This window comes from Prinia subflava, chromosome Z (assembly GCF_021018805.1).
Source record: "Prinia subflava isolate CZ2003 ecotype Zambia chromosome Z, Cam_Psub_1.2, whole genome shotgun sequence".
Lineage (NCBI taxonomy): Eukaryota > Metazoa > Chordata > Aves > Passeriformes > Cisticolidae > Prinia > Prinia subflava.
In genome coordinates this window covers 76,055,032-76,067,671 of record NC_086283.1, presented here as the reverse complement: position 1 = coordinate 76,067,671, position 12,640 = coordinate 76,055,032, and the positions used below count along the sequence as shown (strand labels likewise).

The window sequence follows — 12,640 nt, the reverse complement described above, 5'->3', positions numbered from 1 at the left end:
AAAGCATGCCTCCCATTATTCAGTGCAGCCCTAACGTCTGCATGTAATTCAATCATTAGCTGTCACAAATAATTAACTGAACAACAGCCAGCTTAATTCTGAACACAGTATTCCACTATTTTGTAATTGCCTTTTAAAAAGACAAAGATTGCCTTCCAGTTAATTATCAGGAATTCTGTTCCAGTCATAATCATCAGTGTTTCATGTTGTGAACAGTTTGGTCTTTAATACATTGGCATTTAACTACTCATTTATTTTTGTTGGGTCTGTTTTAAGTTTGTAATGTAACATTGTTTCATGGAATTGTTGTTTTGGAGGCAGGTCTGATCTGAAATATTTTGTGAATTTCTTCATACCTTGTTGCGAAACTGATCTTTAGTACGACTTAAGCAAAATGTCACTCCCTGATGAACTGTGTTGCTAATCATAAAATAGGGGTTTCTGAAAATAGTCAGTTGAATTTTATTTCAGGCAATAAGTTACTAAAAAACACCCCCTCCGAAAATGTCCCTAAAACCACAATCTGCTCAAAAAACCTCAGAAAAACAGCTTTACAGAGAAGTAAATTTGAAACTTCTAGTTCATTGTGTTGTTTCTGTCTTCAACAGCCACTTACAACTCTAAAAAGAAACTAGTTTTTTGTAAGGCTTTTCATTTTATTCTTTATCACTTTAAAAGTTTTCATTAGTCATTTTGTAACTCTGAAAGTCCTGACTTCCTGAACACATTCTTAGTTTATGATTATTTTATATTATCCCATACAAGTTGTACCCTTCATGTATCACACCCATAACAAAAGGTCTTGCAGATGCTCAGCTGCAGAACTCCAAGAACCTTGGCGTTAAAGAACTGCAAAGATGCTGAGCTTTGGCCCTGCCTGTGTTTCTGTCTCATCGTTACTTGTGTGGATGAAGCCTTGGTCCAAAGAAAGTTTTGGTCCTCTCATTTGGGGAGGGGGGGGCACCAACCACTTTCATCCATGCTGAGTCAGTGAGCTGCAGATGGGGAAAGGCATTTGAGCTAGAACGCTCACATCCTCTCAGAATTTCATAATTTATCCTTTCTCTCTGCTTCCACATCAATCTTTGCCTTGAATTTCCTTGTTTTTTTCCTTAACCTCTTCTGTTTTGAGCATGCTTTCCAATTATAAGTGATTTTCATTCATCACCAAGAATTTAGTTGGTCCTAACAAAACAGAACAAAAATAGTTTTTTGTTATTCCTCAAGGGCAGATTTCAGAATCACGTAAGCAATTTTATCTCCCTCTTTCCTCCTTTATTATGGTGGCCAAAAATTCATCTGACAATTGAGTTGAATGAAAAGCATATTTATCACTGCACAATATAATTTTGTTTCTTGTTATTGTTGATCTTAAAAAGACCCCCAATAAACACAACTAAAAAACATTGCAATTTTGAAAAATCTCCCTGCCATTGACAGGTGAATGTTATGAAAGGAAAGTTGCCTAATATTAAATTTATTGTCACTGGATCAGTTTTATGAAAAAGTTAGTTTTATTCAATCATCCCTATAATAATGTAAGCTGTCATTTGACTTCTGTAAAATTCTCAAGATATATATCTTGTCTGCCCATTTTAATGTCCTATAATTTATTATTTTTTTATTTTAAACTGCAGGTTTTATCCTTTAAGATTGTAAATGTAACATTGTCAGATATGGAGATGTTTATGTGTTAATGTAAAAGACAGTACACAAATAACTGATACTCTGATAAATGTGTGTTTCTGACACTTGTGTTCTCTGTGTATGCAAAGGTTCAAAATGTCTCTGTAATCTCAGGCTGTTCATTAACTGAAGTTTAATAATTCATACAATTTACCACTATGTAACTTTAAGAGCTTCATGTAGGATGTTGCATTAATCCTTAAACAAATTATTTGTACTTTTTGAGGTGTCTTTCAATCTGTGCTGATTTCTAACCCGTGTTGCTTTTCTCCCCTGCAGATGGACCCCCTGTTGTGGCTCACTATGATATATCAGACACAAACTCAGACCCAGAAGTGGTAAATGTGGACAATCTGTTGGCGGCTGCAGTAGTTCAAGAGCACAGTAATTCCTTAGGAAATCAGGATTCAGGATCTGCCTGGAGAACCAGAGGGCTGTTGAATGAAATGAGTGCTGATACAGGTTTGTTTAAATCCTCTGACATTTGTGCCAGCATTGCAATTGGTGTCTCTCCCTTTCTTGCTTTCAGTATTTTTATAGTTTATACAGCTGTAAAAGCTCCCTATGTGGATTTTGTGAGAGAACAGGACAGGTGCTTATTAAAAAGATCTGACATTTACTCCAAAGTACAAGTGATAAAATTTGAGAAATGTTCCTGCAGTATATTTTTGACACTGATTTTCTTAACTATTCTTCTTCTTTTCCTTCTAATTACTACAGGGAACTTAGGTCTGGGGTTGTAGTGTGGGGTTTTTTTTTAAACGAAAGTGATCTAATCTTGTTACTGAATAACTGATTATGATAACCCTTGCCTCCAGCTAGTCAACTGGTCCTAATCTCATTTTCAGTATTGGCATTGCCTGTGTATGTATTTTTTGTTGTTGTTTGTATCTTTATATCTCTAAAATACAAGCATTAATTCTTCCCATATTCCATCTGCATTTCCAACACCCCTTAGAAAACTGGACAGTGTTTTGGATGTTAGAAGGGATTATTTTCTATCAGCTTCATTTCACAGCTTTTTATGCCAGCATTTTACTTCCTTTCCACTCATTTTCTTAGCTCCCATATTAGGATTTCAGGCTGCATAAGACACATAAGTCTTGCCCACCGTGGTGGAGCACAACAGGTTTGTATTTCATGCTGCGTTTCCCAAAGGTCTCCTGCCACAGGGCACTCACATGAGGAGGCTTGTGGTGGCTCTGAGCTGCTTTTCACTGTCTATAAGGCTTAAAGAAAAACAATTTTGCTTTGTAAAGAGATGTTCCTTTACTATGGAGTCTAAAAGTCCACAATTTCAGTATGAGAATCTCTGTGCATTATTTTCACTGTGGTCTGTGGATGTTGTTCCAGCCTTTTTGAAGCTTGCCTTTGTTGACTTCTAGCAATCCTAGTCCTTTATTAAGGGATTTATTAAACAATTAAAACAGCTGAAATCATGTGTGTTACCTAGCACTAATGGATCAGTACACCAAATGAATGTAAGGAAATAAAAAGTAGTTTCTTACCAAGCTTTCTTCCACTCTTCCCTTAAAATGCTGCAGTGCAGGCAGAATTTTTTTTCCCTTCCTCCATGTATATCTGAGGAGACTTGCAGGTAAAAGAAAACAGGAAACATTAAGAGATTTCTTCATCTCTGGGAATGTTCATATGGATTTGGTCCTGGTGCTATGGCCATGTCAGCAACTGAAAGGATGAATCTCTTTTTGCTCATGCCCACATTTCACCTTGCAGCCTCAGTACACACCTGACTGCACCTTTGCCAGTGCTGGCCTTTTCCTGGCAGGTCTAGGGTCGCACTTTGGGAAAGCAGAATTTTCAAATATTGTGTTTGGTTCACAAGTGTAATCTTCAGGCAGTATCTAGTTTAGCAGACTTTAAAGAATGTTTTCCCATGGGAAAATAATAACATAAGCAGCTCTATCAAAGTGAAAATTCTTATTACACTTTTTTTTTACAAAATTCTTATTCTTATCACATTTTTGTGCATGGGCAAATATTTGGGGCTGTTTTGCAAGCCCTGGTGGCGTAGGGCAAACAGAACATCACTCAAAGGTGTCATCCTAATGTTTGTGCAAAGAAATTAACAGTGTAGGATGTTATTAGGCATGAAATTTTTATAGCCAGAGGCTGTAAATCTGTCTGTGCTATAATCCTGATTAACACTCAGCTACTCTTGAAGTATTTACTCTGCTAATCATGGTTTCACTATTGCTAATCATCTTTTCGGTTGTCTGAACTTAAAGCTATGGTAATATGTGGAAGCTTTTTTGGGACTCCAGTTTATATCTCTAGGGATACTTTTTGGGTCTATTTAGGAACTGGTCTGCTTTGCTCCTTGCCATCCCTGTCAAGAAAGTGAAAGGTGATTAGGCATTAAAACAAGATATTAGGGCTGTCCCATCCCACTCCCTGGCATGGGATGGGATGTCCTGCAGGGACACCTTTTGCTGTGCCAGGTTGCTCCAAGCCCCATCCAACCTGGCCTTGGACACTTCCAGGGATGGGGCAGCCACAGCTTCTCTGGGCAATCTCTGCTGGGGCCTCCCCACTCTCACAGGGAAGAATTTCTCCCCAAAGTCCAATCCAACTCAGCCCTCTGGCAATGTGAAACCCCCAGCAAGTGAATCAAAGCCTCTGAGCACTTTCATTTCATGTTTCACAGTCTGCCCATCCACTTATATTAAAGAAATACTCATGGCCCAGTTTTGGGCTCCCTGGCAGTCAGTGATGTTTGCCAAGGAATGTTCAGCTGAACTGCAATGCTAGGAAGAGACTGGGCTATTAAGTTGTTTCAAGTTCAGCTGACAAATTTTTTTTTGTCTTGTGAGGTGGAAACGCCTCCTTTAGACACCTCGCAACACGTGTTTCCTTCCCATGCTAACCGTGATCCAGTCACCAGGGGTCTTGGCATTCCAAAAACTGAACATAAAGCATGGTCTCTGCTCCTACACAAGAGCTAGAGAAGAATGGAAGGACAGAACACAGGTAATGGCTTGCCTTCAGAGGGCAGGGTGATATGGGATATTGGAAGGAATTCCTGGCTGTGCTAACGGTGAGGTCCTGGCAGGGGTTGCCCAGAGCAGCTGTGGCTGCCCCTGAATCCCTGGAAGTGTCCAAGGCCAGGCTGGACAGGGCTTGGAGCAATCTGGGATAGTGGAAGGTGTCTCTGCTCATGGCAGGGGGTGGGACTAGATGAACTTTAAGGTGCCTTTCAACTCAAACCATTCTGTGATTCTATTTGCTTTCATCTTTCCCATGCGCTTAAAGCAGTCGTTAGAAAGCTGTTTCCCTGGCACTTGTTTCAAGTTTAATTTCTTCTGTTTCCTTTTAATCTCCCTGGGGGTATAATCAGTTCTGTGTGTTCACACACCTTTTAAATCCTGTGGATCATCATTGGTTATCCTCCTCCTCTCATCTTCAAGGAGGTGTCCACTCAAACTAGATACACATAAAATATTCACGTACTCTCGAATTTCCTGCTCAACAAATGACTCTTCCCCTGTGTAGTCTAGCTGAGCAAGTGGTTTTTCAGAAGCTGGTGGTATCAGCTACTTCATGGCTGCCCAGCATCCCTCAGATCCCTCAGGCTAATGATGAAGAGAGACAGTGGAATTAATCATCTTCTCTTTTTCCTGGAAAAAAAAAAGAATAGAAGTTATATGTTATAATTAATTGATTTTTCAAGAAATCTATTTTCTGTGAGCAAAATAATAATTTTGGCTGCTTTGCATTTCCCATGCAAGTATTATCCTGTATGACTCAACACAGATTCACTTACTGAGGTGAAGAACCTTCTTAGCACCACTTGGCAGAAAAGGCAAAAATGTGCCACACTTGCTGTGAGTATTTAGAGAGAGCTTGTGGTTTGACTGACTGACAAACTGAATGTCATTGAGAAACTGTAATAAAAAACCAGCCCTGCTGCATGTCAGACTTAAGAAAACCACTTTTTCTTTTCAAGTATTTGTAATAATGTTGGAGGAGATGTGTGAAGCAGCACTGCCAGAAACTGCTGGGTTGGCTGTGTTTTTTACTGACCAGCTTCCCCTAGTTTTTTATTAAAGGAATTAATTTTCCTTGATGTGTGGAATGTTTCTGTCCAGCTTATAGGCTCTTTTTTTTTTCCTGCTTTTTTTTTTTTCCCTGTAGTATCATTGCATTTGTTTTGTTTGTAATGTTGAAGAGGTTTAGAGACAGTCTGACTCTTAGCACTGTCATAACATTTCAGCTGGCAATTCTAGTTATTCTTGGTGCAACAGTCCGGCTTTGTTCACATTTGTGTGACACCACCATCACCAGAGCTACTGAAACCAGCTAAATCCAGTGGTTTTCTGGTACCAGGTGACGAATTGTGAGTTGAAAAACTAGGTCTAATAAGATTTTCTAATCTCAGTGTTGTTTTGGTTTTTTGTTAGGTTGGGAAACTCTTTCCAGCTGATTTCTGAGTCATGCAAGCTGTTAAACACTGTCTCTATTGTCTTTTTCCCCATCTATAGGTCGTTTGGATCCAGGCTTCCTTGCAGGTGACAAAACCTCTTGTGGCAATGCCCAGGAAAATGAAGAAATTAACATTGCCTCTTCTGACAGCGAAGTAGAGATCGTTGAAGTTCAGGAACATGCCAGGTATGGATTATTTTTCCTTGCTCTAATATTAATTTCATTTTATCAGAATGTCTGCATTACCAAAATCAATAAAGAAAGAATGCTGGGCTTCACCTCTGTAGTTACCCATCCATGAGTTGCTGCCCGAAAAGGCAGCAAATGTTGCACTTGTTTTATTCTGTTTTGCTGTTAATGGTGATGTCAGAATGTATTTTTCTTTAGAAAGTGACCAGCTTGATAGTTATTCAGATTAAAATTGTGATTCAATATCAAACATTAACTGGCTAATGTGTGGTATAAAAATACCAAAGATGTGTAGTATAACAATACCAAATATTGAGATACTAAGTGTACATACATCAGAAATTCAGAATTTAAAGAAATACATGAATATGCAAATAACTAAATGAAAATCTTTATGTGGGTTCTTGCTTCCTTTCAAAATATTAAGGTTTTTTATCAGCTTCCACTTTATTTAATCAGTAGGGGTAAAAATACTATCATTTTTTCAATGGCTAAAGTTATAAGCTATCCCCTTTAGGTTAGAAATCAAATAATTTTGAATCTTGGGTTTATTTCAAGATTTAAGAGAGGTCAAAGTAGATGAGGGTAAGGGTGCCAGAGGTTTCTCTCTCAGTCAGAAACCTGTACAGCTGTTCTTCTTGGTAGGCAGTTTTTGATGTTACTCTTCATCTTTAGTCTGTGGTCTTTCCTTGGCTTAAAATATTATGAAGCAGTTAAACAATACTAACTTTTTCTAGTACTGTGGAGTGTGAATTTGGTGGAATAAAACTGAGTTAAAACAGCACATAGACAAGCTCCTTACAAATTTTTCTGCTGCTTAGTGGGTGCTTGGAGGCAGATAAGGGGTGTGAGGAACATGGAGCAGAGTTCCTTGTCCCTTCACTACATCTTTCTTGAGAAAAGGAAGAAGGTGTGCAGCGCCCAATTTCCCAGGCAGGAAACTTCATGGATAATATGGGCACAGCTCAGTGCTGTTGGATGTGAAAAAAAGAAAATTTTCAGGTCCAGAAAGGGGATTTAGTCTTAGTTTTTAGAACAGTGAGAAAGTTCTTGCATGGCCAACTCTTTTGGAAGATGGCAGTTCCTTAGGAAACAGCTCTCCTGGTTGTTTATGCAGCAGAACCCAGGGCTTGGAGGGTCTTTGAGCTGATGGTAAAAGGGTGTGGATTCAGCCTCCAGCACTGGTTGGTGTAAATCTGTGCAGCACTGCACACAGGACCCTTGTGCTTCTGTCCCCTCTTTGCAAGCTTTCCATGCTGCTGCCTCAATAATACTTACCCTCTATGGGAATGGATACATGAGCTAAATGCACAATTGCTGTTTAAAATTAGTTTTATTAGATATGGACTGAAATAATTTCAGCGAATCAGACTAAAATCACTCTTTTATGCTTTCCTTTGTTCCTGTACCCATCTCCCACAGACCAGTGTTTACTGCCTCCCTTGAATACTCACTCACATATTTCAGTTGTTTGAATCCGATTTAGAGTTTTATTTCTCTTGCAGGTCTAGGCTTGCAGTTATGAAGTATTGGTGGGCTTCTGGGAGGGTTGTCGTTTGGACAAGGGTTAGGTTTTTCATCAGTATTTTCTGCATGCTTAGTGTGGTGTTTGGATCCTGGTTTTTATCGTGCTCCCTATTTCCATGTCACAGTTGGGCTGGTGTGACTTGTGACATCCTGGAGTTTGTCCATCTTTTGTAGTTCTTCAGAATTAGTGAATTAGTGAATTAGTGCTGTTTCTCATCATTGGGATATTCCTTGGCATCTACCTAGGACACCAAGTCGTATTTTTCAGTTTGTATAATTTTTCACCAGCAGAATTTTTTTCAATCATGCATTCATATAAACCAGTTTTCCTCTAGTTTTTCCCAGGAAGTTTTTTCAGTTTTTTATTGCCTTTACTTTTATTTATTGCCTTCCCTTAGTTGCATATTGGAAGCACATTCCCTGAGCTCATGTTTGACTGAACACTTTACTGTTGGCTGCTTGTGTGAATAGTTTAAGGACAAATGCTTTTATTTTTGTGGGATATCTTTTCTGTGAGATAATATATGGCTTGGTTTTCCTCATCTTTAGGAAGAAAAGTTAGTCTTAGCTTTGCCTAAACAGAGGACTGTTCTCAGAATGGTGTACTACAGTCCATGAGACTAAACATCATATTTAATTTGCTCTGCCTACAAGCTTTTCTTGCCAGTTATGCTTACAAATATTTCTCCTTAAAAGAAAGCTTTAGAAGAAAGAAATCCCGTACAGTTGTTACTGTTACAGGGTCTTATTGCTAATTCTTTGTAGATAGATACTTTAAGTATGTGTTTTTATGACTGAAGAAGTAATAAAAAGAACTGTTCTGAAAATCACATCTAAGCCTAAGCAGCGTATCTGAGAAGGCAATGAGACTATATTCAGATAAGTTAAAGTAGCTCAAAGAATGAGATTTTTCATTTTATTTCATGAAACTCCAGTCAGAACCAAGACAGCTGAGCATAACCTAAGTAGTTTTGGAGAAAATAAATAGCATGGACTTAAGTTGGAAAAAATAAAATGTAAATGTCAGAGATACTTGATTGCAGGAAATTTGAGTTCCTGAAATACACATGCCTTCACAAAGAAATGGGGAAAGGTTACCTCAGCAGCCAGAACACCTTCTGTTTATCCATGCAGCCAGGAGCAGCTACAGCCACTACCAGTGCTTACAAGAGCAAAACAATTTTTGGAGCACTAGGTATCAAGTTTTATTAGAGCCTATGTAGGATTTACAACTGGAAATTGAGTGATCATCCTAAAGCCTCTAGTAAATTCCTGTCATGACTTCATTATACACAGAATTATTCTGCCTTTCATTTTGCATTTTTTTTTTCTAAATGCTCTTAACTTGTGCTTCATTTGTCATGTATTTACTATGGATATAATAGGTAAAAATGCTGTGTGAATAGGTACCTGTGTATTTGCTTTAGCAGGACACTGGAGCCTTAACTTCAAATACACCTTTTAGTCTCATTGTCTGTAGCCACTTAAAGCTTAAATGTTTTGCTGAAGTGGAACTGTTGTCAGTGAGCATTTCCCAGCGTGTTTGTAATTTTCCATTGAAAAGACCAAAACAAAAAAACTCAGAACTTAACAGCTGTAATAACATAATTAGCAAGATCTCTCCTGCAATTATTGTAACGAAAGTATCATTATCTCCTTGTTTTAATATGGCTTTGATTTAATATTGCAATATAGCTTTTCTTTTTCTCTTAGACAGCCTCACTTCAAATTTTTCTCTTTTCAAAAAGTCCAGTGGGTAAAGCTCCATCAGGAAACGGCATTGTACTACACATGGTGGGGCAGGCTTCCTCAAGATCCTTGGGATCCCTACACATATTTTTTAAGGAAGATAACATTACACCCACTGGCATTCCTGTAGAATAATTTAATCCCTACCAAATCCCCCAAATTTAAATTTAAATTTATTCACTGGTTGTTTGAGATGCCACGGATGCAACTCTACAAGTTGGAGAATCCAGTTTGGAGAGGGAAGTGCTAATCAGATAATGATAAAACACTGGAGGTGGGGATGTCATGGCTGAGCTGAGCAGTGTCCCTGATGCTGTGTGTGTCCCTCTTCTCACTGCAGGTGTGTGCATCCCAGGGGAGGGGTGATCCAGAGCGTGTCCTCCTGGAAGCGCGGCTCGCCGTTCGCGACCGCCCAGCCCACGCAGCCATGGACAGCAGTGGCTCCCCAGCAGAACTGGTCCTCGCCCCCAGAAGTGGTGGACCTCACTCTGGACGAGGACACCAGGCGCAAATACCTCCTGTAACAACGCTGTGTCACTGTGCTCTGCCCCCTCCCCTCCCGCCCTCCTTGGCACAGAAGTTCACTGGTTAAACCATCACCTCCAGAGGCCCCGTCCTTGGCACCATGAGACCCAAACCCCTGGCATTTCTCCACGTCCACAGGAATGTAGTCTGATTTCAGTATCACTTGGAGTGGTTTTGCCTTCTCCAAGGAGGATTCCTGCCCAGAATTAACAGCACCAAATTTAAAACACATCTGCAGTTACTAATGTATGCTTGTATATCTAGCGAAATAACTGCGTACAAACTTACGGCCTCCCACCCTCCCCACCTCCCAACTCCAGGACGTTTTTAATTTATCAGTATCTTGAGTTTGTTAGTAGAACTTAGTGTGTTGCTGTGTGAGCATCAGTGGTTTTGAGAAATGCTGTGTCCTCACTGATTTCAGCAGAACTGGGGGATATTCAACATTTCCAGAATTCGGGCCAGGAGTATTTTTACCCAAGCTGATTTGGTTATGTTATCAGCAGGAGGGATTGTCCTTAAATGCAAATGGCCTGTAACAAATGCACTGAACAGCTTTTAATTAAAACTTTTTATTTTCAATGTAATTTATAGTTTATACTCTTCAGTGCTGAGTCTTCTCTCTACTTGACTACTGTATTTCACTGGTCAATTCCCACAGCTTGGAATGGCTAAAATAGTAATAGTAGTGACTTAGGAATAGCTGAACATTGCAAAAGCACAGGAAAAGGTAAAAAAAAAGGCCCAGCATCCCTCTCCTTTTTAATTATAGCTGAACTTTTTTACCTTTATCTAAGTCTTGCCTGGAGTAGATGAAGGAGAGGAATGAAATGTCTTAGTCACAGTCCCCATCTCTACTGCCGCTTGTTTGCATCATTCACCATCTCAGAAAATAAAAAACAAATTCCAAGCGAATTCCAAAGCTCCAGCCGGGCAAAGGGATGTTCAGCTGGAACGTGTTCCTGGAATTTGTGGGGCCACTCAAGTGCTTAAAACACTGTCCTAAAAGATGTTGCAGGATCAGAGTTAGAAACTAAGGTTGTGTTATTTTATTTTTTTTTAATTAGTAATCTGCACCATTTCCCTGGCTTTCTATCATGTTTCTCATGCTAGTTTTCGAAATGCCAAGATTCAGGAAACACTTTCTACCAGAATATTTACCAAAATCAGTGGAACTTTAGCGGGCTGCAGTTTCTGTGGTGTATATGGAAATTCCTGCCCCTCATCTGTCATTCTGAGCCTTTCCCAAGGTAAAAACCAAAGATCAGACCTTACCAAGATGATATTATTCACTTTAAATGCCTACTGTGCAATTGAAATATTCCTTCATATTCCAGATGTTTCTATGGGGAATTTGGTACAGCTCTGCCATTAGATTTTTTATGATTTAGGGCTGAACATGGATGGTCAGGACATGGGAAGCTCTGCTTTCCTTTTGTGTTGGCTGGTTTCAAAATTTATTTGGCTTCCCATAATTTTATCTGTAGGCAAAATAAAAAATTAAAATAGAGTTACCTGTGTTGTCACATAAAGGAAAAACAGCCCAGCAGGGGGATACAGTTTCTGTTACATCTGTTTCTTCCATAAGCAGAACAGTTCATACTGCACTTTACAGAACAGCTAGGTAAGGATTGATTCCCATTTCCAACTTTCTAGAACGTTGAACATAAGTGTCTTGCACAGCCAGAAAAATATCTGTGATGTTTATGGTGACTTAATTCCTTTCTGTGGGAGGGAGGGAGGGAGGGAGAGAGGGGAGCATGGATGGAGCCTGTTGGCCCCACAGCAGGGAAAGGCCCTATGCTGCTCTGCCCATCCTCTGTCCTCCTGTTTCCGTCAGCTGTGGACTCACACGCCTGCTGTAAAGGTAACTTTGGAACAGCCACCTCCTATGGCTGCTTCTTCCCGTTTCAGAGTCTCCTGAAGATCAGTTGTGAAGAAAGCTGCAGGGACTGTGTTTGCAGTCCTTCTGTGAAAAAGTGCAAACTAATTCTCCTTGTTTTTCAGTTTGTATATGATGTGACTTCCATGTGTACATAAAAACAACTGCCTCCTAACCAAACTTCCTCCAACTGTGCACTGTGTTTGTTTAAACAGCTCATGTATGGTAGTCCAATGCAGGTTTTCTTTTATTTAAAACACTATGTATTTTCTCTTAACAAATTTCAAGGCTAGTGATCTGAAAAACGCAGTCACTGGATATGGGTAGGAAATGGTTTGATTTTTTTTTTTCTTTTTTTTTTTTTTTTTTTTTTTTTTTTTTCTTTTTTTAAAAAGAGCAAAAATGTGCCTGGGTGGTTTTTGCTCTTCTCAGCAGGAAAGAGAAAAGTTAGCCATTGTATGGCTGAGAACCAATGCACTTGGGGCCTGGTCCAGAACCCACTGGGGTCAGTGTGGGGCTGCCCATCAACCTCAGTGTGCATTGGCTCGAGACCTTCAGGGTTTAGCAGTTTTCCTGAATTGCTGGAGTGTGAACTTGGAATCTTCTATAGTGAAGACAAATCATTGCTCAGAATATAAATGT

General features: G+C 39.5%; 1 protein-coding gene across 1 annotated transcript in view; it reads left to right on the top strand.

Annotated features, from left to right (window-relative positions):
- Nucleotides 1–12,376, top strand: part of ARK2N (arkadia (RNF111) N-terminal like PKA signaling regulator 2N) — a 45,973-nt gene extending 33,597 nt beyond the window's left edge. The window contains exons 3-5 of the mRNA XM_063422878.1: nt 1,966–2,148; nt 6,186–6,312; nt 9,932–12,376. Coding sequence (XP_063278948.1) covers nt 1,966–2,148; nt 6,186–6,312; nt 9,932–10,115 — 494 coding nt within the window. The 3' untranslated portion in view covers nt 10,116–12,376. The remainder of the gene's footprint in view (nt 1–1,965; nt 2,149–6,185; nt 6,313–9,931) is intronic.
- The last annotated feature ends 264 nt before the right edge of the window (nt 12,377–12,640 follow it).